Source organism: Gymnogyps californianus, chromosome 7, assembly GCF_018139145.2.
Source record: "Gymnogyps californianus isolate 813 chromosome 7, ASM1813914v2, whole genome shotgun sequence".
Taxonomy (NCBI): domain Eukaryota; kingdom Metazoa; phylum Chordata; class Aves; order Accipitriformes; family Cathartidae; genus Gymnogyps; species Gymnogyps californianus.
This window is the reverse complement of record NC_059477.1, coordinates 23,344,548-23,370,784: the sequence shown is the minus strand read 5'-3', so window position 1 is coordinate 23,370,784 and position 26,237 is coordinate 23,344,548. Positions and strand designations below refer to the sequence as shown.

Genomic DNA, 26,237 nt, shown 5'->3' with positions numbered 1-26,237 from the left:
CAATAAAATCAGTAGAATATTCAAAGCATTAGATACACTCAAAGTTCTAGCAATTTAAATTAAGGCACATTATTAAGGGGTGGCAGAGGAAGGGGATGACAGAATAACCCAAGCAATATTTATTTCATTCTCTCACCCTATGTCAGCATCCAGATTTTCAAAGACTTCACCACCCACAGTTTCATTATCTGGGTTCAAACAAATTTCAATCATGTTGTAGACTGCATTCTGTCCCCAGTCACTGTCCTTTCGAGCTTTATTAAAATGCCGGAGTGCATCATTTGGTTCACCTGTATACCTAGACAGATAATTAAAATATTTAAAGATGGTCAAGTAAAATTTGCTGCTCCAAATCCCACTCAAATCCCAAGAAGAAATCTCAAGTATTTAAAAACAGATGACACACTTGCACACACTGATAATGCAAGGTTTGAACAGCACACATACTATTGCAAGGAACTTGTTTTTGCAGACTAAAAACAGTCTGATAAATTCTAAAATTTTAAAATAAGTAATATTATATTATTGAACCAGTAAAAATATCCCTTTTAACAAGCAGGAAATATGAAACATGTATGTGAGACAGATAAAATAGCTTCATTTTAAAGAGGAGCTCACTGGAAAGTATTTCAGAAGAGAAAAGGAGACCTCTCCTAAAATCCTAGCACCTTAAGTAATTAGGAAAGCAGTGCTGTATTACTTATCACACTATACGTAGCACCTTTGAATGATAATAGTGACAAGAAAGTTAATTTAAGTATGTACTACATAACCAAATAAACTTTTTCTTAATTATAATTGCAAGTACCAAAGATACAGTCCTTTGCAGTAGTGAAATCCTGGTTCAAGCTTTGTTCTGGAAGAATGTTTTTCAGCCATTAAAAGAAATCTTGGGACTTCTTCTAGTTTCCCAGCTCTTCTTAACAGATCAATTAATCGTGAGAGGGTTGCATAGTTATCTAAATATACAAATAATTAGGACATTGTAGTTCTAGTTATTTGCTGTATGAATAGCTTAAGAAATAAAGAGCCTGCCTTGGTTTTTTCACATACAAAAATGATATATGGTGTAATACATAAGGCATATTACACAGTAACCACAGATACAAGAATGAAGATATCAAGTGATACTTGCAATACTTCCATAAAAACCTGTATAAATATAATTGTACTTCACTTTCAAAAGCACCCAAGCAAAAATATTTGCTGTACTCTCATGACTTCTTTCACAAAGTCCACTAGAAAGCTTTACATTCATTATAGTACTATTTTAATAGATTTTAGTAGCTTTTTGTCTGGTCATAATTTGCAAACTGCTAAAAGAAGTTATTCTTGTCTGAGACAAGTTTCCTTTATTAATCTTGAAATAAAATGCTAGCTTTGTGTTCATGCACTTGATATCTTAAACACAAGAGAAAATGCTTTACAGTTACAAGTAACACCCTAGCCATATGGTTTGGGGTAAACAATGCACATTACATTGCAGCAGAGTAAATTGCTGTATCTACAAGAAATAATTTTCTCATCTTCTCCTACAATAGCTTTATGTTTTTATATACAGTAATGATCTTTGTATGATTAAAAAGAAATGTCCTATTTATAATGTAATGGATACTAAAAACAAAGAATTTTTTTGATATTTATTCCTCTATCTCATTAGAACTACGTATCTGAAAGAATTAAAAATATCACTGCTAAATATTCACCTGGCTTGCGTTCTAGGAGCTGCTGGAAATGAAAGACGGCTTGTTCATAATCTTGCTTCCTGAACATGAGATCAGCCATCATCTACAATATTGACCAATTTAGAGAAAACAAAATATTATAAATTGTGGTTTATAATGAACTCTAGGTTCTGTGAAGTGGGGAGCTGAAACTATAAAGTGCTTCAGGAATTGTACAAGAAGTAAACTGAGTTGGGTTTTTCATTACTCTCTGGAAAATAAACACTCTTTATATACGACACACAGGATAATAATGAACAGGTACAGGCTCATATCTCAGTTTTTCACTCAAGGTAGAAATCAAGAGAATTAAACATTTTGATGTACCTTTCAAATATTTTTTTTTTTTTACTTGTATAGTTTTTCTCCTGATTTTATTTCCCATAAATGCAGATTAAGCACATAGAAAAGCAAAGTTAGTTTAAAGTTAGGGAAAAAGAAAGATGATAGCCCACTTCAGCAGTGGAAGTAAAACAAATTATTTCATTTCAGTTTCTCTCCACTGAGAGGCAGCTAATGAAGAGTAGACTTAATAACATATATTAAGAGTGCTATCACCCCTGTTCTTGCACCACACTAGGATAAATTCCAGATGTCAGACTGCTGTGAGAAAATAAATTATTCCCATCTTAAAATCATTTTGCTCCTAATGTGTTAAAGTGAAAGTTGCTCAGTCTATTGAGCTGTCTTTTAAGCCAAGAACTATACAAATCCTGTACAGAGAATCTGCAGCTGTGATTAAAAATGGTTAAGTAGGAATATGATTAACTATGATTGTATAAGGATGTAAAACCACTTTAAGTATACAGTTCTTTTCTTCTGGAAGTTTTTTTAGATACTCACTTAATACTGTGCTGGAAAAATAACTTCTTCCCTGACTATTAGTCAATTGTTAATAGAGCATGCATTAAGCCATGCTTTAGTCAATCTTACAACTACTACTTTTTCCTCTACTAGAACTTTTAAAGACATGTTTTTGGATTGAGATAGAACAAAGGCTATGATTGCTAGAAACTTCATATTGAATCATTATCCAGCATAAACAGAAAAACATTTTTTTGCAATGGATTTTTCACATGTTTTTTGAAATCAGAAGCTGTAGGCTTTCTTAAAAGTAGTATTTTATGGATCCATCACATTGCAGACACACAACTTCAAAAAACTTCTGATACAGGATTAGTATAATAGCACATACCATCGTTGCTGCTTCATTATCTTGGTCATTCTTCAGTAGTAAGGAACACTGATGTTGACAGGCATCAGTATCATCTTGTGCAAGATATAAACGTGCAAGTTCCAACATTGCCTGTATATTAAAATATTTAACTATATGTAAGTCAAAGATGAAGGAAGTTGGTTCAGTTCTACCAGCATTAACCCGGGATTTCAGAGCCTCAGGCAAAATTTATTTCTCTTCTAAAGAGAGAGCTTTCTCTGTTGTTTCCTGTGGGCTCTTGGTCAAGTAATTTAATTCATTTCCATTCCCTCACCTTTAAAACAGATAAAACTTTTCTTCTTCAGAAGGATATTCTGGAGGTACATTGAAAACAGAGCTGCCCAGATAGTATGGCTCTGAAGACTACAGTATTTTGTTAAGAATAAATCTCTTGGAAAAAAATGTAAATGCAAGTAGTTTTTAATTCATTGACAGAAGCAAATACCTCATTAACATTCACCAATTAGTTTTGGAGTATAAGCAGATTCCAGCAGAAACAGTTTTCTTATTTGCATTTCCAAACCTACCACATTACGACTGTGTGTGGACCCATTTCTGAGAAGCAATCGCAGAATAAATATTAACAAACTGAAATGTACATAAGCATGCATCCTTAAGGCTGAAGTGCCATCATAGACTATTCTGAACAAAACGCCACAGAAAAGTTTATAAACACAAGAGTTACCACAGATTTAATCAAGTTCCCATTGAAGCAAATGGAAGTTAAACCAATCACAAAGTAAAATCAGCAGTAAACAAACAGTAAACAACATCACTCCTGCTTAATTTTATATGGTGTTTTGATTTTGTTTTCAAAAAGGAGGCATTTATAATTGTATTGCAATTCTCTCTCTGGTTACGCTTGTGAAAGGCACTTCTGAATCAAAATAGTGTTTTGAACATCCTGTTCAGGATATGAAGGCTACTTGCATAATATTTAACAACTGTTTTCTTCCTACTTCCTGTTATTTACATATTCAAACATATACTATATAATTCTGAAAAGGCAGGTAGGTAAGCTCTGAAATTATATAGCTAGCATGCATGTAAGAATTTTAAATTATGAAAGCTTTCTTCAAGCCACTGTTCTTATGTGCATAACAGTGGAAGACCAAAAAGCAGTCTGCTAGTCGAGGAACACTTCCTGCCTTGGGCAAGTCAGAGAAGAATGCCAGTTAAACTGGACTTCTATACTAGATTCTAGTGGCCCGGAAGTAGTCTCCAAATTTTCAACTCCAACCCAAAAAACAACGATACTGTGAAATGATGTCCTTGATGCAGTCTGTGATCCACTTCAAGTCTGCATTTGGAAACTGCATTGCCTCTTATCTGGTCAGAGAAATGAGGTAGGGTATTACCTACCAGATTTAACTATGTAAAACGAAACAACACAACACAATCCAAAATCCTTATGACATGGACTGCAATCTCTTCACATTTAGCTGAATAATTCATTTAACGCAACATGTCAAATCTGGTTTGGTTTACTTTGGCTAGAATACAGGAGATTTTGTTCTGATGAAACAAGGTACAGACAGCTTCAAAGGAATTTCCAATACTTCCATATATAATTTTAAGGAAAGTAAACTCTGAAGACATCAAGAAACAGGCAGGTGTTTAACAGCTCAAATTTATATTTTGTAATCTAGAAGAATTCAATTCCAACCTTGTACTAGCAATGTTTTTAAAAATGAAGGGAAGAAAACAAGTTCAAATCTACTGAAACTATAGAAATAGAGTGAGATGACTCATTTATACTAGTTGTGGGTAACCAAAAGTATTTTGCTTTCAGTACTCTAAGCAGGCAACAAGTCCTTAAGCAGAAATTCAGTCTTAGATTTTCTAAGATGTCATTGTATTCTGTGTTGCTAGTGAAGTAGGATTAAAGCAAAAATCTCCAGTAAGTGCATCTAACGGAGATATTCAGTACAAATGTCAGTGCATAACATATCTTGTAACAATGGGAATCTCTCAATAGTATGATTTTAGCAAGAATTGAGGGGAAATGCCATGCTGGCATTTCAGTACTGCGTGAAAGGAAAAAAAGATTAAGGCTTTGATACTGAATTACTGGGATGGCATACCACAAAAGCCATAGCTGTACCTGTACTATGACAGGCAGTCCCCTCGCTCTTAATGGTAGAATGGGGAAGTCACCCTCCTTTGAAGATTTTAAGGATGTTTTTATTCCCCTCTCAATTTACTTTTCTTCTCCTTCATCATTCTTACAAGATGCCTTGAGGAAAGCCTGTCTCAAAGATGCTGAAGCTGTAGTTTTAGAAAGGACCTGGATTCTTGAAACCACCACACACGAGTGGTATTAAATACAACTATTTTATCATGATAAGCAATGAAGGGGAGAAAGTTCAAGGCTCTATGTATACCATAATGCCAAAATAATTGCAAGTATACATATACACTGTGGATAATTGGAAAAATTTATTGCTAGATATCAAAACTGAATAGAAAAACAATGTAAAATAGTCAGAGGGAGAACTGACCTTGTTATCGGTTTCACAGTGAACAAGTGCTTCTTTGTAAAATTTAATTGCTTTTTCATAGTTTCGCTGGGCTGTAGAATGTTTTGCAATCTCAGCACAAATTTCAGCTGCTAACTGTTTCTGTGCAGGAACTGCATCCAGCTGTTCTATTTGAGCCCGTTTAAGCACTCTGGCTTGTAATTCCCGAGCCTCGTGTAGGGAAAGGAGTGAACAGTCAAAAATTTTCAAAGGAATGAATTTTATATTATCTACTTTAAAATAATGTAATTAAGTTTTTAAAATGTTCTATAAGCACACTATATATTTTATAGAGGAAAACCCTCAAATAATAAGAAGGTGCATAAAAGTGTCTCTGCTATAAAAAACATCAATGAAAACAAGCAAAACAAAAGAAACTCCCCCAATATCTCTCCCTCAAGAACCTGTCTCAAACTGCCTTGCTTCCCCAAAATTCACATTAAAAACATGCTGAAAAGCAACCAAGTGTTCAACACTTTCAAGAAGATGGAATCCCAATATACTTTTTCTAAAATACTCCCTATGACAACTGCATGCCAAGCCAATAATGTATAATCTACACTTCATACAATATAATTTTGAGATAATCATACATACAGTATTTTGTGAAATGTAAGGAACAGGACATTAAAGCAGAAAGACAGGGAGGGATCCAGTTTACCCCTTGTGTACTTGAAGAAAATGGTGGTATGAACAAGCTTATTTAATACTCCATCTAAGGAATATTTAGGTCAAATACATTCATTTGAATAGAGATGACACATTTTTATTGGTCTAAGTTTCCCCCATATTTCTGTGTCTTGCATGACTTATAACTAACCTCTTCCCCAATTCAAATGGTTATGTTCCAATTTATAACTACTAGCAGAGTTGTAATCACAAAAAATACTGATGTAGGACATCATTGAACAAAGCCTCATTGCTTTTCTCTTTAATAATGCTTTTGCACACAAGCCCTACACTTTTGCTTAGAATAATTTTATCATCATCTCCACAGGTTCCCTTCCTACATCAAAAATATTCAACAGAAGTGTTACATGCCTTTTTTCTTTTTTTTCCTTAAAATAAAGCTTTTGATAAGGTGTATAAACAAGACCTCAAAGGCCAAAACCCAGAAGGTGTATGTACTTAACTCCTTTATTAAGCACAGAAAACTCGGGGGGGCAGGGAGGGGAGGCAAAAAACCTTCAAATTTTATTTTCTGAGGTCCTTCATTTAGGGAGTGATTAACAAAAGTCTAACAGAAGCATGGAGGTAGAGCTCTTTGTTGATAGCAGATGCCCCAGAAGAGGGCAGATAGGAAATAGCTATGCTCAATTCGGATTATGCCTGATCAGTTTTCTTTGATTTCAACTGGAATTCTAGCCAATTAACACACAAGAGATTACCTCTTTCTGCTCAAGCAGTTTTGTAACTATCTTAACATTGAAATAAAATCTCAGAAGAGCTGCTTCACTCATTTAAAAGTTCACAAGTTGAAGAGAAGGAAGCACTAATATTATTCTGGTTTTTCTCACCCTCCTACCACTTTGCCTAGCAGGGAAGGAGAATTAAAATTTGGGGCGAACTTCTAACATCACTTTGAAAACCAAGGGAAGAAAACTGTTTAAGAAGAGGCAATAACTCGACTGAGCAGTTAGTCCTGCTGATATAATCAAAATACAGGTGGGTTTGGGTAAATGAATGTGGCAGCAAAAGGAAAAGTAGCAGGAAAAGACTTCAAAGAGAACAGATACAAGGAACGACAGTTTTGAGGGCAGTAACAAAAACAACAACAAAAGAAAAAAGGAGAGAGACAAACACAAAGTTTTTGAAGTGTGATACAGTGAGAAAACTGAAAGAATTAAAGTAGTAAAGAAATGAGTAAGAGAAGTAGACTGCTTTGGGGGAAATTTACTAAAGGAGAAAGAGGGAAAGAAGTCAACTTTGAGAAAGAAAGAAGTACATTATAAGGAAAAAAGAAGTAAGAATTTAACAACAGATTAAATAGCAATATCAGTAGGATTTTAACTCTTATGTACAATTATCTTTCTAACCAATCTACACAATTTACTTTTCTTGCTGGTCAGAAGATGCTACCAAGGCTTACTTTTTCTGTGACAGAGTGGAGGTACAATGGAAGAGAATGTACTGACCCAATCTCTTGCTCAACCTTTGTGTTGAGAAAGCGTCTTCTAAATGGATTAAATTATCTCTAGCTTCCGACTTTGTTCTTTCAAGCCTCAGTCTGAGTGATAATATTCAACTCCAGAATGAACAGATCTTATTATTGCTATTTAAAATAAACATCAGTACAACAAAATGACAGGTAGCCATTGAAAGCTGTTCCAGGTTGTTCTATGAGTGGTGTTCAATGCTGAGCTACAGATATGTAACCTAACTGTCCCCATAGCCAATTTTGTTTTTACCTGCTCTGCTAAAACTATGCTCCACAAACAAATGAAGGCACAGTATGAATGCAGGCTTCCAGTACAAGCCTGCATTCTGATCTAAAATTCAGATAACACTGCTCACAAAGAGCTTAGGCTTTCTAACCACTTATGTCTTTATATTTCACACCAGTCACTGGTGCTTTATCCCTACCATGTAGGTGTTTTCCTCATTCACAAAAATATTATGGTTAGAATCTGGGATAAAAGTGAAACTAGGGATAAAAGCGAGGACATTGCAAGCTTTCATAGGGTTTTGTTTTCCCCTTTACCTGTTGTAATGAAACAATAGCTTCATCAATCTTCTCCATTTTGCTGTAAATTTTTGCCAGAAGCACCTGGTAACGTCCATCTTCCATCAGAGAAGACAATTCATTAACTATAAGAATTACATTAAACAAACATTATTCTTGTAAGAACTGATCCTGGTAAAGTCAAAGAAAGATGAAGCTCTCCACGTAGTCCAGGCAAGAGCTTAAGTGAAAAGTTCACTGCTCAGTCTTATGTATTTAGGATTGTGATTTGACTCTGTGTGTTGTTAGTGGGCAGAATAAACATTACAACCTACAAACAGAGCGAGATTAAAGGCCCGAGACATTGAAAGATGCAAAAGGAATACAAAAAAATTCACTGTCTAGTCTATTTGCATTCTCAGAAATATGAAAGAAAAGCTTTTGATTTAAATGGACAGGAAATGAAGCCGCTCCTGACATTTCTTGTCTAAATCCTCCTCAAAGTCAATGAAAAATGTCCAAATTGATTCAATGAGTGCTACTGTACACCCAAAGCATAAGACTGTTTGATGAAATTTCTAGTCAGACCTCAAACTACCTTTCTTTTGCTAGAGTCTGGAACAAACATGAATACAAACAGTTATTTTAACTAAATATTTCAGTATCTACTCAAAAAACAGCAAGCTACTTTTGAATAATGGTTAAAATATATATGCATAAAATAATATTTGAAGAATACAAGTTCTCCCTGGCTTGTATTCATTTTGATCTATTGAAGAAGTGTTATCTTGAGCACAGTTCCACATTTAAACATAAAAGCCACCAAAATCCATGTTTTATCTTTATTAAAATTAAAAAAATAAAAGTATATTGAGCTATACTCTATTAGCAAACTGTCTTCAAAGTGCTGTAATTGTGACATGCTAGTCTAAATCAGAGATCAGGCCATGTATCCAGCCTGGAGAAGATCATTCCCTCCAGTACATTTCCTATATTTCATTTTTCTTTCACAAACAAAGGATATTTTAGCATTTCTAAAAAAAGATATTAAACTGTTCAATAATTTTCCCGATCAACCAACGAGATATACTTTTTTTTTTCATGTAGAGAACGCATGTACATCAAAGACATACAAAAAGGATATTGGCTTATGTACTTTTTGCTTCATTGTAAAATGGAAGAGAAGATTTTAAAGTACATGGCGGAAACTGTATTTACTGCTAATTTATATTTCCACACTAGAAGATCAAGCTGTCTGGAGCATGATTATTAAATTAGCCAGATCCTCAAAAGCTTAACTAATACAGGAATATAACGTTAAATCAGAGGATTTTTTCAGTAAGAAGTAAGACAGAAAACCAACACTCCCCTGCACAGTATGAAAGACCAGTAAACAGTGACATAAGAAAAACTTACAGGAGGGACTAGTAATAAGACTTGATAATACTAACTATTTCTGTATTCAGATAGCCACAAAAGTTAACAAATATAATTAAACCACTTAATTAAGGGTATAGCTCACTAGCTCACACTAAACACCTTAAAACTTCTTAATTGCCTTTTAACAAAAACAAGGAAAAAAATCCAAAAGTTTTAGCTTTGTAAGTGAATATTCCTAACGTGTAAAAAGAGGGTCCTAAGAGACATCTTCAACGAGTTCAATCTCTTTGCTCTGAAAGATCCTGGGTAGCATTTACCACCTAAACAACCATTCCCTAACAGCAGGAATGACTCATCTACTTGATCAATTCAGAATCAGAACATTTGTTAGCACAGAAGAGAAAGAACCTTGCATGTGTGGAGCTCTGCTATTGTATTTACTGACTTCATCTATCACAGATGTTCCAAGTTTAAAGGTCCTGGCAAAAGCACCTTCAAATGTAAGTGAAATTTATTTTAGAGTGCATTTCACATTTATCACTTAATAGTTTCCTGTGTTTTACAGTTCAAAAAAGTTTATATGGAACTTGTTTATTCCTTAGAATGATGCAGAAAACACAAACAACAGTAGAAATTTTATGTTCTGCTGTAAATTAATAACATTCCTACCAGGCTCATGATCTAAAGCTTGCTGAAGTACTTTTTCTGCCTTTTCATACTGCTTCAGTTTCATTAAAAGCTCAGCCAAATCATAGCAAAGGAAATTCTGTTGACCGCTTCTCAATGCAGCCTCATAGTAACTGATTGCCTAAAAGGAAGAAAAAAATCTGAGTATTATTTAAAGACAAATCTTAAAGACAACAACCTTGCTACTTCGGTATTTAATGACACGCTGCTTAGAGTTTTCTCTACTTTCTTCACTTCTCTTGTAACCAAGTCATTTCTAATAAATACTGTATTAAAAAGATGTTATTTAGTTGCAAGTTGAGGCTTCCAAAAATGTAATGCCAAATTAAAGATAAATATAATACTAGAGCCTACATTTTGATAAACACGCATTTACATAGCCTAACCACGTTATCACGTTCTATCTTTGACATGATCACTGCCAATTAAACTACGTTTTCATTAGCTGCTGAAGTTGTACAATTCCAGTCAGACTGGAGTTACAAAGTTCTGTTTTACTGTATACAAAGGACAAATATTTTCCCAAAGTCTATCTGCAAAACATGAAGATAGAAGTAATGAAAAGTTTAAAAATACCAACTAAGCATAATCTAATAAAGAGGTCTTTTCTCTTTGCATTTTTAAACATAAAAAGTGACAATCATATCAATTAAAAAAGTCATATATTTACTCGAGAAAAAAAAGCAATGTTCTGGATCAATAAACTAGTTAGGATCTTGACACAGGATGTTACTTCTCTAAGGGAAAAATGAAAACTGGAATTAGTTGAAAAGTCACATTTCCAAAATGAATTTGAAATATTTTATTAACTTTTATTGTTTTAAAATAGAACATGTTTAAACATGCATAATGATGCACATATCAGTCAGGTAACCTATTTAGGCTTAAGCATCCTAAGGATAATATAGCTGAAGCCTCAAAATAAAAAAACCTAAAGTCCATAAAATACTCATCACCATACAGATTACAAGTTTTTCTATAGCAACTCTAGGAACCCTCACAGTACATTACATTATTACACACACACACACAAAAGGTTTGAAGTATCATGGAGCAAGATAGGAGTCATATACTGAGCTGCTTGTAACACTGACCTAAACAGAAGCAAGTGAAAATTCTAACACTGCAAACACAAAACACAGTTGGACACACCCTCCAGTAGTTTGAGGTTGCCCAAATAAAGTCATTTGCTCCTGCAAGTTTTCCTCAAACATTTTCTTCTGTTTCTCCTACAATAAGAAGTTAAAGCCTCTATTATTACTCTCCTAGCCAATGTTGAGGCTAGGAGATGTAACAAGACTGGGTCAAGGGGAGAAGTAAACATGGTTTTGAGTGCAGGCCCAAAACCACAAACAAGTCACCAGAACTACAATTCACCAGATTTATATCCATCAATGTGTAACCATGCCTTTGGCCAGATATTTTGAAGGGGATCTACAAACTTACTTTCAGGATAAAAAGACTGTTTAGTGCTTTAAAGTGAAAGCCTTCCTTCTATCCAACCTGAAAACAGTGAAAGTGCAGTTGACTAATCAGATTGCACATATGCAAGAACCAGCTCATACATCACAAATACAAAAACCATATATTCCCTGGAACAACACACTGAATATTTCACATTCAACGTGATAAAGAAATCTGTAGTGGGATTTCTATGCAACAGAACTTTCCAGTCACTGCTTGGTAACTTGCTTGGTCATTAATTGTCTTTCTGAAAAAAAATCTATTAAATAGACTTTCCCACAAGATGGAGAACCGCTGGGTTTACTCCATGGAGCTAACACCATGTTTCTCCTTAGGCAACCTCCTGGCACAATGGTAATAAACATGCAACTTTAAACAGGTAAGATGATGGCATATTAGTACATTGCTTGAAAGAGTCTGTGCAGTATCACTTACCTAGGCTGGTAATACACAAACTCAGATTGGAACCTTCAATCAGTATTAAGCCTGACAAGAAGCGATAATAGGAGCTAATAGTCCTGTCCTGAATCCAAGGCAGAAAATAGATTTCATAGAATCATAGAATGGTTTGGGTTGGAAGGGACCTTTTAAAGATCATCTAGTTCCAACCCCCCTGCCATGGGCAGGAACACCCTCCACCAGACCAGGTTGCTCAAAGCCTCATCCAACCTGGCCTTGAACACTTCCCAGGAGGGGGCATCCACAGCCTCTCTGGGCAACCTGTTCCAGTGCCTCACCACCCTCAAAGTAAAGAATTTCTTCCTAGTATCTAATCTAAATCTACCCTCTTTCACTTTAAAACCGTTACCCTTTGTCTTATCACTACACTCCCTGATAAAGAGTCCCTCCCCATCTTTCCTGTAGGCCCCCTTTAAGTACTGGCAGGCTGCCATAAGGTCTCCCCAGAGCCTTCTCTTCTCTAGGCTAAACAGCCACAACTCTCTCAGCCTTTTCTCATAGGGGAGGTGCTCCAGCCCCGATCATCTTCGTGGCCCTCCTCCTAACTTCTTCCAGGTCCAATAGAGATAGAGACCATTATTTGAAATAACTTCTGTAAGTACAGAGGAAGATTGTGCTAAGCATTTATGGAAGAGGTGCTGCTGAAACAAATTACAGAGCCATTTCTCTTACTTGGTCTCCCAGGCATTTTCTGTACCTATTTACTGTTTGTTATTTCAATACAAGCGACTAGAAAAAAGAGCAGATACTGAAAGTTAGGAAGTTGGCACTGATTCCTCTGCAATTTAAACTTGTCTATCAATCCCTGTCAAAGCCACTTGTACAGAATGTACATGCCAGCTTGGGAAGATGTTGGCTTCCTCAAAAAAAAAAAAAAAACAAACCTCTCAGCTTCTTTCACAGCAGATATGCAGAAGAATACTGTAAGCACAAAACAGTTAAGTCTTTTTGGCAACATGGAGACTATTTAAGAACATTGTATTAAAAGGCTCAGTGAGATTTAAACAAAACATAAAAGACCTAAGGTCAAGATTCCTGTGTGTAAGCACCAAGGGTACAATCACACCATTTCCCCAGCATTACAGCCCTGCTTGCTTCCTTCCTTCCCAGGCTGCCCCAAAATACTTTCTTCCCTTCCCTGTCCTGTGCAAGGGCCACAGAGCTGACTCACCAGATATTTTGAAGAGGATCTACAAACTCACTTTCAGGATAAAAAGTCTGTTTAGTGCTTTAAAGTGAAATGCTTCTTCTACCCAACCTGAAAAGAAAATCAGGCAAAGCCCACATTGTTGACAATAATGGACACAATACTTAATTAGCATAATACAGTACTTATAGAATACCTTTGAGTAGTTATGCGTTTTGATTAGGGCTTTTCCAATTTTACTTGCTAAAGCTGGATCTTTTGGATTTTTCTTCAAGGCCTGCTCGTAGACTTCTATGGCTTCATCAGGCTTCAACAGTAAAAGATGAAAATCCAGAAGTCAAGGATTAAGATAAAAAGTGTATGAAGAAAACAAAATCTGGTAACACCTCCAGGAATGACTGCCAAGTACTACTGGTTCATAAGCTACAATACTCCTCAGAGAAGAATGGTCACTATGAAATTGCAGGAAGTGTAAAGCCCATGTAAATTTACATTTCCATGCTAAAACAGAACATGGAGAGAACTTGGCAAACAAATGAGTTGAATTAACTTGATTCTTGATTTCTCTACTACTATTTTCACTAGTTAACAAACTTATGCAAACTTTACTGTGTTGGATGATCATCCATTTCTCTAGCCATCTAGCAGATCTAAACAAATTCCCTTTTGCTTTACAATTCTTCATTAAGGAGACAACTACACGCAAACATTAGTAAGTAAACTACTATTAATCACCTACAGATCCCCAAACTAGTAATCTAAACTATTAGTTGTGTGTCCTAACCCAATCTATTCTTTCAAAATATGAATTTAAATGTGTATCCTTCAAATTCCTATGTCCACTTGACTACATTGTCTTCTACAAATACTGAATAACATTTCCAGTTCATCAAGAAAGCAAAGGATGTAAAAAATGTATAGGAATTCAATAATTTAAAATTTTTAAATAAAACTTTCAATGTGAGAACTAAGTTACCTAGAATTATTCTAAGCTTCAGAACTCTTCTAAACATCTCCAACTTCTTTCTGAATTTAATTTAGCTCTCACTTTAGATTTTTGTTAGTCTTACAGGTCAGTGTTCTTCCAGATAAAATTCTCTCCTTGACTTTCACCCAGTCAGTTATTAGAAGAAATGCATTTTCAACAGCTTTTTCTTTGCACTTAGAACAGTTACATTTGTAGCCAGTAATTATGTTTTTTTTTTTACATCCTAAAGGAGCTTCTGTTTGCCAACTACCAATCAATAAGAGTCAGCATGCTACATTGTCTCAACTTGCCAAAGTCAACAAATGACTCAATCATTCTATTCACCTCTAGCAAGCACTTACCTCTTGAATATTCATGTATGCATCACCAAGAAGAAGAAAAGTATGAGCACTTGGCAGTTTTTCTACTAGGTCTCTGGAAACAGAAGACAGAACCTTGCTCAATATTTAACATGTCAATACTGGTATCTAAACAACAACAAATAGGGCACAACGATTTTATCCTCTGCAGATTTTAGGGGTTTTATTTCTGAAAATAAAACAAAAAATCTGAGATACCTTTCCAAAATAGGACTTCCAATTACTGTTTTAAATGTTACAAACACTTACTCAAATGAATTCATTATGTCACTAAATATTTGACTTATTGTAGTAGAAAGGGAAAAAACAAGCTCACCGTGCTACCATGAAACATCTAGGAAAATATATACACACACCACAAACTTTTACCTATAGCAGCCAGCATATAACTTCTTATCTTTCCTGTACTGAAGATAAATTTCTGCCATTTTTTCTTTAGCTTGTACAAAGTAAGGCTGTTCAGGTGTAATATTTCGGAGCATAGTCAAGGCTTGTTCAACATCTCCTTGAGCAATTGCCAGATCTGCATTTGCAATCACAACTCTTAGTTCCTCAGGAGTTCCAGAAAATTCATTAATGGCGTCTTGCAGTATTATAGCAGCTTCATGCTGCAAATAATAAACCCAATAGAATTAGTGTATTTCCTGTTGTTGAACAGCCAAAAATACAGACAACATAAGCAAATGAATGTCTGGGAGTATTACACAAACCCACCAAAAAACACCCAAAATCCCCAAACCGTAGTATCCATTTGTTTTGCTAAAACATTTTAAACGTTTTTTTCCCCTCTTGATTTTGTAAATAAAATTTATGTGATATGAACTGCCAGAAAAAGCTTTAGTAGAGAAAATAACATTTGCGTTGCATACATACAAGGAGATGCTCAAAATTAAAAGGGGTTTTGTAGACTCAAAATTGAGCACCTGCAAGTAGTTTTTTTTTCTCTGTACAGTTTAAGGTACAAGCTGTCAAGTCAGATATTAACATCTTGGAAATTTTACCAAGCAAATCCTCTTGGTAAAAGAAGTGATGGTTTTCTATTCTGAGCTAATGAAGACAGACACTTCTGCTAATGGGAAGAGGAAATTGTTTTCAGGTACGTATTACATCTTAACAAGTTTGCCATCTTACCGGTTCTCCATTCAAACGATGAGCTTCTACTAACTCTAGGAAGACAGACACACGATCACTTGCATCAATTTCAATTCTTCTTCCTTTCATTTTTGAGGAAGCTGTAGGTTTTCTCATTCCAGGCAAATTCTTTGCCATCTGTAAGGTCTTAATAGCTTCTGATAATTCTCCCATCTTCTTCTGGGTTTGGGCCTTAATTAAGTGATAAACAGGATGTTCTCTCACCTAAAAAAAAAAATATAATGAGATAAGGAGTTTCCAAATTTTACTTTATGCGTAGTATTCAAACCCCCTGAAAGAAGATTTTTAATTTTTTTTTTTTTAAATATTGACCTCAGTTCCTTCTTTCCTCCAAATATATCCAATTTCAATTTCAGTAATTTACTTATGAAAATACTGGCATTTTCAAAGAGTATGCAAACTAGTAATTAAGTTTTTAATTAAAGAAAAACTATTACATGAGATGAGACTTCGGGATAGAAAAACATTCATTACAGCATTATTTGAAACTAGACTGAATTTTAAGGGATTTTGAGAGTCTCCCACACTGCTGTATGCACACTTCATCAGGCTACTAATTAAAAGAAGTTTACAATCATTATTTGGCACAAGTCCTGCCTGCCATTTCTCCACCTTCTTACAGCATACTTCACACGAAAAGGAAACGTTGATAAGGGAAATGTAACCATGTACAAAGTTGCAAGCACCTCAGTGTCTCCTGACTAGGTAGTTAATCTTCAGCTTTCTTGCATCACTTGAAGGAAGGAACCAAGATGGGAGCATGCTTTCAAGGAAATAGTAGTTTGTCACTTTTCAGCTAGGCTCTGTCAAGAGACTTAGCACAACTCAGACCTAATGAGTGCTTTGTAGAGTGTTCCCAACTCATTGTTAATCCTACATAAAGTTCCACTGATGTCATCAAATCAAAAATCCCATACTGCAATGTATTAGCCCCAAGAAATAAAACTGGTGAGGACCACTGCAAAACAGTGAAAGTTTTCCAATACAGTGCTTAATTTACCAAATTTGCTCCTGAAGGGACAGAAAAGATGGACAAAGATGTGACATTAATGGAAGAGAGCATAGCATGCGGCTACTCTCTGAACACTTAAGAGTGCTTAAAGTAGCATGAATTGTCAAAAGGTAACTACAGAACACTTCTGATTCCCCTCATGCATCTGTGCATATCTTCATTAGCAATTGTACATCTGTGCAAAAAGTCCAGAAACAACATTGGATCACTCTTCCAGTCCTTCTGTGTTGGCTTTTAAAGACTGTTGTAAGGTTAGTCTGGAATTACAAGTTCTGTTTATGTAACATTTTTAATATTTATGTAAGGATTTGAGAAAAAGTTACCATTTCTTTCTTTTGTATTTTAAAACAATTTCAATGTGTTGCAACAAAGTATTAGTTTTGTCCTTATGGTCATTTCTTTGATAAATATTCAGATACCATGTTCATATAAACATTTAGATATTAAACTTGTAGTGGAAGAGTCATAAAAAGTTCAGTTTAAAAATTACTATATACAAAACCATACAACTTCAGATGATTGACTGAATAAAATGGTTTCATTCTTTTGTCCAACTCACCTCAAAATTGTAGCTCAGACAAAGTTCCAAGGATTGAGAACATAGTTTAGTATTGTTTTGAGCCAAATACACCCGGGCCATCAGTAAGTGTGCATCTGCATACGAAGGATTCCTTTCAAGACAGTAATGTAGATTACTATGGGCTGCTTCAATATCCCCTAGGAAGTTAAAAAGGGAAAGTGGAAAAAAGTAGTTGATACGAAATACAGAGGTTAAATACAGAGCATTTATTAATTATTCACCAATTTTATAATTTGGGGTTTTTTTTAAATAAATGTGAGCATTTAGTGAATCAACTCATATACAAAGTATTATGTGGCTATGAAATGAAATCAAAACCAGGTCAAAGGTAAGATATTTTCCCATTGTTCCATCTGTAAATCATTCAGTAAGTGATCTTTTTTGGAAGCAATAGATAAAGAAATACCATGTTTATGTGTCTGTACAATTAAGATACGCTCATACAAATCACAAAAAAAGGCAGTGCAGATGTCCTTCACTTAGCTGTAAGGCAGTGTTCTGCAGTGAAAGAAAAATATTCATTATGATTTAAAAGTGTGAAATTAATTTTTTATATTAAACAAACTAAAGAGGTGGATAGCTAACCATTCATATAACTACTACCTGACAAGTATTTCACTTTTGCAATTAGAAAGACAGCTTGTTGAAGACCAGGCACAGTTTTTACCACAGTTTCAAGAACAGATGCACAGTGCTTGAGAAGCGGTGAAGGAGACTGCCCAGGACTTGCAGGCTAGGATTACAAAAAAAAAAAAACAAAAAACAAAAAACAACATTTCAGTTGACAGGGTTTGGACTTAGATTTCATTTTAAGTCTAAGCTTCACTTTAAACTCAAATGAGCAATAGCAAAGCATTGTTATTTTCTTCAGCCCAACAAGCTGAAAGCTGTCATTGTGAAGAAATATAAAAAAAGTTTTAAATTTAAGAGGGCAACTTCTTGCTATCAGCAGGAACACAAGACAGACTCATGGACTTCAAGGATGATAACACACTTCAGCCCTGTCATAAGCTGAAGAGTCGGTCCATAAACATTTGGTGGCATACTCTGAATTACCATGCCAACTCATCCAACACAATGGTAACATGAACTAAATTTCAAGAGAGCTGAAGTTGGAATGAATGACCAGAAGGATGAGAAGAAAAGGTTCTGGTCCTGTCCCTCCTACCCTCATTCCATGCCACAGAACATATCCATACTGCTAGCAACAAACTGAAAATAGCAGCTGAGAAATAGCTACTTTCATGTAAACTGCTAGTACAAATGTACCACATTTTAGTTGCTCATTATCAGAAATGTTGTTCATTTCCCTCTATTACTTTAGCTAGTTACTAACTGTTATATATAAAAAAGGAAAAGGCAACCTAAAGATCCTTCTGTTCACAAGTAACATTTCCACAGGACCCATGCCCTTGGGAAGCAGCAATCCTCCACTATCTAACTGGAAGCCTCCACCACCTGGCTAAACTCCTCACTTTCTAATAGCACAAACTCCTTTTTGCAATAAAGAGATAATGAAACTTCAGGAAAAGCCTATCTTTTCTTTTACAAACCTTTATATGGACAATAGTTCAGGAAAAAGTTTTAATTCCAAATTAAAAACCATCATTGCCATTAAGTACTTCTGGAATATACTCCAGGGAAATCTTCAGACAAGACATCACCACATAGAATGACACTTCTGATTTATCTCCATCTGTGACATGAAATTGTCTTTGCTACTGATGTTTTAAGACTTTCAAACATTACTGTTTCCTTACAGATGGTGGGACAGATCACAACAACGGAAAAGTACTTGTTCGCCTGTTAAATTTTAAAACTGTACATAAACAAATATTTATGGGAAGGTTCTATAATTAGACTAGAAATCTGCTAATGACAGGATAACAAAAGTCGGCTCTCAGCTATTTCAGAAGAATAATCTATTTAAGGAACACACTATTTAAAGAAAATTCAAATGCGTTTCCTCTGCTTTAGAGATGTCAGGTCCCCGTTCAGTTTATTAAGTTCTACATGCCTTTGTTGCCAAAACTAGCACAAGCAAATTCAGTCACAGAAAATTAGCCATCTAAGTAAGTAAGGTTTTTCTTTGGAATTAGTAATAATACAAAAAAAAGTAGTGTTCCACTGATTTTTACCAACACACAAAAGAAACTGAAACGAAGAAAGAACATATGTATATTGAAAAGATATCCTGAGCTGACAAAAATATTTCAAGAATAGGACTGTCAGTGTGAACATCCTAGCTTCATATTGAGACAGCTCTATTCACTGTAGTGTTAGAGTTTCCTGATCAAAAGAGGTACTAAAAAAGTATAAATACACACACACAGTGCGTTAAACAAATATCCCAGTTTTCCTCAGGTGTCATTATTGCAACTTGCTCACTTCACAAAAGATGTATTTTCATAGTTATTTTGATTAAAGAGTGGAATAATATCTTAAAACAAACTTTTACTTCAAATAAATTCACATTTTAGAAGGGAAAATATTCTAAATTTTTGCTTCATGATTAACTGATCTCAAAATGAAATCCAAGAATAATTTCCACTTTCAGACAGACGTGATCTACAGCTGCTTACCTGTGCTGGGCAAAAATTAAGATACTCCCTAATGATTTCTAGCAAGAAATCAGGGTTTAGTTTTTCAAAATATTCCACACCAAGAGGAAAACCATGCAAAGATGAAAAGTGAGTATCCAGAACATCATTCAATAAGGCAATAACTTCTTCTTGTCTCTTATGTTTTTTCATAGCTAGGACTGCACGCAAGAAAGATAATTCCTACAGAAAAAAAAAGAAATAAAACATTCTCCATATTCCAGATACGTTCATCTGTTACTCATACAATACTACATAATCATTAATGTTAGCCATTTCTTCTTTATGTTTAGGGATACTGTAAGACATTTAGTATGTTCCCTGTAAGTGACACTGATGATTATCATATCAATGCATTCCTTTAACTTGTGCAAGAAGCTCTAAATTTTTCTGAGCGCAAAATCCTGAAAATAACTAATATCCCTCCCTTCCTGACATTTGAAACTTATCTTCAGAGATAAAGCACCACAGGAAGGCAATGATGGTTTTGCTCTGCAAGCAAACAGCCTTGTGCTGCAGTTATGCAACACATTAACTTAGACTGATAGGAAGAAAAACTGAGATTTAGATTTAACAGTACTCCATTAAGAATGCTCTGCTCAAGTGACTGAAATACAGAACATGAAGTAGCTAGTAGACCACAATTCAGATTGTAATCAAAGTATTTTAATGAAGGAAGATGTCTCCTACCCCAGATTTCCCAATGGACTGTTGAATTTCATTAAGAAACTCCAACTGCTGCTCTGCATCTTCTAATTGCCCTTGTACTAGCTGACAACGGATAATTCCTGTAACAACATATTTAAACATTTTATTGCAGATTCATCTTCCTAGTCAAGCACATGCTTTGTTTTCCAGAATTAACTTTTTCTCTCCTCAACCTCTTCATAAAGTGGTGATATGAGAAGAAAGAATAGATCAAGATTTACGGTAACGCAGATTTTAAGTACTTAGAAATACCTAGGATAGATGATACACGATTGATACATTAATATATGCAATGCTATAAAGCAAGTTTCATGGAAAGATCTCATCCCTTATACCACAAAGTTTAAAACAGTAAATCTTCAGCTGGTTCTAGACTAAGTAGAAGCACCATAAAGTTCGGCTTCTGAACTCAGAACAAGTACAAGAAGCAAAATTAAATTAAAAAACCCCCCCCACACCCCTAACCACACACAAAAACCATTCCTACCCTCTAAATTTTTTGTACTGTTTGAAGTTTCAGATTAGAAGGCAATGACACAGTCAAGGAGAAAAAATGCAGGGGAAAATCTGTGAAGCAAGTATGCCATATTTACTCTCCATTTTCTTGACAGCAATTGGACTTTACCAAAAGCAATTTTTTTTTCAAAGAAGGTAACATGTACATCAAAAATATCAGATGTTTTGACTTGATTGTTTTTCAATCTAATTTAGACACATATGTAGCCATGGACAGCTTGTTCTATCAACTACCCTTGAATTTTTTATTTTTGTAGTGCCTAAGAGTTCACTAGTTCTTAGGCACTACAGAAATAAAATTTAAAAAACAAAACAAATAAAAAAACCCCCAAAAACCAGCCACATCTCTGTCCTTACCATTACTTTGAGAGTTCTAATTTAAAAGAGGAAAGTTTCACTTTTCAAAAGGAAGACCAAAAGACATATCCAGTGAGGAGAAACTGTTGCTACAAGGAAGACAGCATAACATGATTCAGGAAGTACTGCCCAATGCTCCTGTTGTAATGGTTCTAGATTTTACTAGCAGCACTAGTAGGAAAACTTGATCAAAAAAGCATTGTCTGTGTCTTAAGACCAGTAAAAAACAAAAGAAAGTGTAAGACCTTACCAGTTAGTGCAGAAACACTTGTTTCATCAAGTGTCATAGCAGTCTTGTACCACTTTAAAGCTTCTTTCACTTTCCCTTGTAAAATCATTTGGTAGCCAAGTTCAGTAGCAAATTCTGCATTGTCGGACGCCAAATCAGATGCTCTTTCAACTAAAGTTTGCGTATGTTGAAGGATGAGCTGGTTCCGGCCACACTAATGGCAAGAATAATCTTTAAATCTTAAGTTTTTCTTATTTTTCATATTCACTTAGAAAAACACACTGAATATTGCTGTAGCAGTTGAGACAACATCTCATATAAGACTAATATAATCTGTAGTAATTCTATAAAAATTGTGACATTAAAGTGTGCTGGATTCAAACATAAATATACAATACCATACAATAAGGAATAGTTGATAGGTGCTTTGAATGCTTCCTTAAAACGATTCTGATAAATACCAAGATGAAAGAAACCTTTGGTTTCAAGGCTATGTGATTAACCTTGTCACTTACCTACATGAAGAATATGGTTGGTGGACATTTGAGTGTATTTTCATTGGAAACCTGTTTCTCATTTAAAAGCAAGCATTAAAAAGATTTTTGGAATGAGATGGCTTAAGTATTGGAATTCATACCGAAAGTAAAACTTTAAAAATGTAGTTACCAAAGGCTACGCAAGATAATCTATTTCAATTGTCTGCAATCTTCTACTTTTTAGTAGACATTTAACATCTGTCTACCAGAAAATAAAACAAAAACCAGGATATATAGATAGTTGTATGCTGCTTAAGAAAAAAAAAGCATACTCACTGTTCTACTGAAAGCTAAAGCCATTTTATAGAAGAGCTGCGAATTACGTGGTTCTAACCTGTCCAATGCTTTAATCAGGTCTCCCAGTCTTGCTGAAGCCTTGGAGAAAAAGGAGTAACATAAGAAGTAATAGAAAGAATGAACAGATTAGGACAGTTGAACAGTTTTCACTAAAAACTAGTCACATATTTTACCATGCAATATCATCTTGAAATTTAAACTCAGAAGTCTTCAGGGCTAGGAGTTAGATTTATTTTGGAATTCCTAGAAAAATACTTTGGAATAGTAAAGTGACAATAAAGTAGATCATGTGTCCTCTATACATGCTCTAAAAAAAGTGAAAGACTTGAGCTGAATCTGATATAATAGAAGAGTCCCATAAAGCAAGATAGTCCGAGGAATCCGATCTGTGAATCTTGTTCAGGCTTCAGTGTGATACAGACACGCATGCTTAAAACCAAAGCACTTCCAGATGCTCAGACTTTTAACATCGCAGTTTCTCAAACCACCTAAATGTCTAAGGTACTTTAGACATTTCTGGGGTTACAATAATAAGGTACAAGGGGTTTTTTAATATGATTTTAGATGTAGACACCTGAATCATGTTTAAATCTCATCAGTTTTTTGAATTTTTTCCTAGACATAGGTCTTAGTCACATCTGACATTTTACCCCAGAATCTTTTTTTTACACCCTACCATATTCAGCAAGTTTCATTCCTGGATGGTTTTACTGAATTGGAGTCTGCAATTGTTACTGTTTCTCCATATTTCCTATGATTGTGCATAAGAAAGACTTAAATTATAAGTACACTAATGACTAAAGAGTTCTTTGCAACAACTAAAAATGTGTTAAACAACCTAAAATACCTTTTTCTCTAGAACTTGAAAAAACCTACGAAACACTGAAAACACTTTACTTTTTTTGCTAAATCTCCACTTAAATTATACCAGCATTTTTGCATGAGAAAAATATATTTTAAATTATTTAATGATTTTTTGTGACAATTTACATAACGCATTTTAAAGTTTCCTGAAAAATGGCACAAGCAGCATATGTAGAAAATACATGCATATATCCCTGTGCAGAAAAGGATCTTTGGGGTAGAAGGAAAAGTTAAAGAGAATTCTTAGAGCTAAAAAAACCCCCAGTAATTGTCAAAAAAGGGTGAACAAAGCACAGGCTATACAACCTAACATCGCAGACTGCTGTTAAGTGACTATGACCCCCTTCCAAAAGTTTATCACTACAAGAACTCATTATTTCCCTTATTTCAATTAATAAAATACTTAAAATTAACGGAAGGCTTACAATAACTTACAAATTTATCAAAAGAGCATTTAAACAATAAAAGATTGCTTTGATGATTCAAATCACTATGAGTCAATTAACTGTCCAGAGGAGACTTCTGTTTGGCTTGATTCCTGTTCTCTGGAAAGATGGAGGTAAAAAAATTATGTTTCCCTTGGCATCCAGAAAACATCCCAACAATAAGCTAGAGTAGCCATTCGAGTCAGAATAGGTGAATATACCTCTTCCTGCAGATAAGTAGTGTAGCACAGGACCAGACAAAGTATATGAGGAGAGGACATAAAGATAGTAGATGTGGCATCTAGTCCCTACAAAGGCTGTGTTACGCTTAACAGTCTGCTAATAAAGACTCACCTCAGATACATTTCCTTCCCTGCACAGATAATGCAGGGCCTCCATTCTTATGGCTTCTAAATTGAGGGCATCTTTCTGCAATAGTCTAAAGCCAAACAAAAGGTGAATGTAAAGAAACCAAAACAAAACCTTTGCTCAATCGTCTGTTTTATCCTAAAAGAGGAATCAAATAACTTGTATTGCACAGTCACTTTAAGTCATACCTCTCAATTGAAAGCACAGCTTTGTTACTTCATGCCTATCTCAAAAAAGGTCCTCTTACATCCAAAGTGGATTCACGGATTGATATAGTATCAACACTATCACAGAATTGCAAGGTTGGGTTCTAATAAAACTTACTTTAATTTTTTTTTTTTTAAACTGATTTAACTAATTCAAATTCATAAAAAATGAATCGAATCCTACCTACTTCTGTTTCAAAGTGTTCTTACAGTGTAAACATGGCAACAACATAATTAGCAGTGTGCTACTTCATACTCAACCTATGTGCCGTTTCAACTGCCTGCTCCCAGTCCTGCAAGGCTAGTTGTAGCTTCATTTTCTTTACGAAAGCAGGAATGAAGTTTGGAAAGTTTGCAATTATGTGGTTCACAGTTTCCAGAGCTCCTGAATAATTCTGTCGGACCTCAAAATAGTGTGCCTAATGGAAGGAAGAGAAGTCACATCAAAAGCGTGTACACTCACATAGGTGAGAAGACTCAGAAGTTCCTTCACACAGAAACCAGGAAAAAGAGCTAGTGAGAGAAAAATCTTTAAGTAACAGTTTTACTTCAGCATCAACCACAACTACAGATACTGCAACAATCAAATAACAAAAGATGACATGTAAAACCTGGTGTGTGGTAAGCACTCTACAACAAAGGTAATTACAGCATTTACAAGTTACTAGTCAGTTACAAGCAAGAAAAAGACAGAGAGATGTGGCTGAAGAGTAAAATTGTCTTATTAGGTTTCAAACAACTTTGTATAAAGCATCTCACAATTTTAGGATATTGAACACAACCCACAGATTAAACATTTTTTCAAGTCCTGTGGTATGTACCATCTAAAAACCCACACTCAGTAGGTCACTGTTGTTGTTGCCAGAATTAACAATTTTTTAATTGTAAAGCAATTTACAGGGTACTCCAAATACAAAACTACTTCAGAAGTATCAAGTATCACAGTTTTAAATTAATTCGAGTAGAAATCAATTTAGGGCTTAAATCCTGTTTTGTTTTGATGCTTAAAATTTACTTACCATATTCCAGGTGACTTTGTACATACCATTTTATTTCATATTTTTCAGATAGAAATGGTGCAAACATAGTAGTTTCTGAGAGTTAATTTCTTAAGCCATAGCAAGATAGCTGTCTGTCTAAAATCTAATTGCAGTAACTAAATTTGAGATACACTGGTAATTGAACTCAACAGTCCGCATACAGCCAAGCAGACATGCCTAACCAAATACCATTGTGCACTCTCTCCTGAACTTTAGTCTTCTTATTTTCACTGAACAATTTTTTTTCTGCATTTAGCTTTAGAATATTAAACAAACATTACATTAATGAGTAACAATGTCTGTGATACAAACAAGTAGTATACTCTGAAACAGAAAAATGTGTAAAGAAAATTCATGCCACTCTCTTAATGAAATACAGTCAAAACGAACACTTGAAGTGGACTAATGACAATTAAAAAAGAGTGTTAACAATGTTCACAGATGATCACACTACAGTGTTCAACTATTACTTTTTTTACCATGGCACACAGCAATTCTGTACTGTGGATAGGTGTCCCGTGCAAAAAGGAAGATATCACACATACTTTTAGATTTTCAGGTGATTTGAAACCTCATTTCTTACATATAAATACATGAATAAAAACAGTTTTTCTTGTGTACATAGTGAAATCATAACCTCAATATACATTTAGACTAAATGTATTTAATCTATACCTTTGTTTTTTACATTGGTGGCTAATGGACCCTAAAGTATCATCTGGTAACTAATTTTATTCCAAG

At 34.7% G+C, this 26,237-nt stretch overlaps 1 protein-coding gene across 1 annotated transcript in view; it reads right to left on the bottom strand.

Annotated features, from left to right (window-relative positions):
- TTC21B (tetratricopeptide repeat domain 21B) overlaps positions 1 to 26,237 on the bottom strand; it is a 44,582-nt gene that overhangs the window by 10,275 nt on the left and 8,070 nt on the right. The window contains exons 8-26 of the mRNA XM_050900019.1: positions 24,718 to 24,875; positions 24,236 to 24,320; positions 22,572 to 22,670; positions 21,781 to 21,973; positions 20,640 to 20,737; positions 19,932 to 20,132; positions 17,953 to 18,082; positions 17,329 to 17,486; positions 15,737 to 15,961; positions 14,975 to 15,213; positions 14,588 to 14,660; positions 13,455 to 13,565; positions 10,171 to 10,309; positions 8,161 to 8,267; positions 5,442 to 5,630; positions 2,920 to 3,030; positions 1,707 to 1,788; positions 809 to 959; positions 137 to 298 (exon numbers count right to left, since the gene is read on the bottom strand). Of these exons, the coding sequence (XP_050755976.1) occupies positions 137 to 298; positions 809 to 959; positions 1,707 to 1,788; positions 2,920 to 3,030; positions 5,442 to 5,630; positions 8,161 to 8,267; positions 10,171 to 10,309; positions 13,455 to 13,565; positions 14,588 to 14,660; positions 14,975 to 15,213; positions 15,737 to 15,961; positions 17,329 to 17,486; positions 17,953 to 18,082; positions 19,932 to 20,132; positions 20,640 to 20,737; positions 21,781 to 21,973; positions 22,572 to 22,670; positions 24,236 to 24,320; positions 24,718 to 24,875 (2,711 nt within the window). The remainder of the gene's footprint in view (positions 1 to 136; positions 299 to 808; positions 960 to 1,706; positions 1,789 to 2,919; positions 3,031 to 5,441; positions 5,631 to 8,160; positions 8,268 to 10,170; positions 10,310 to 13,454; positions 13,566 to 14,587; positions 14,661 to 14,974; positions 15,214 to 15,736; positions 15,962 to 17,328; positions 17,487 to 17,952; positions 18,083 to 19,931; positions 20,133 to 20,639; positions 20,738 to 21,780; positions 21,974 to 22,571; positions 22,671 to 24,235; positions 24,321 to 24,717; positions 24,876 to 26,237) is intronic.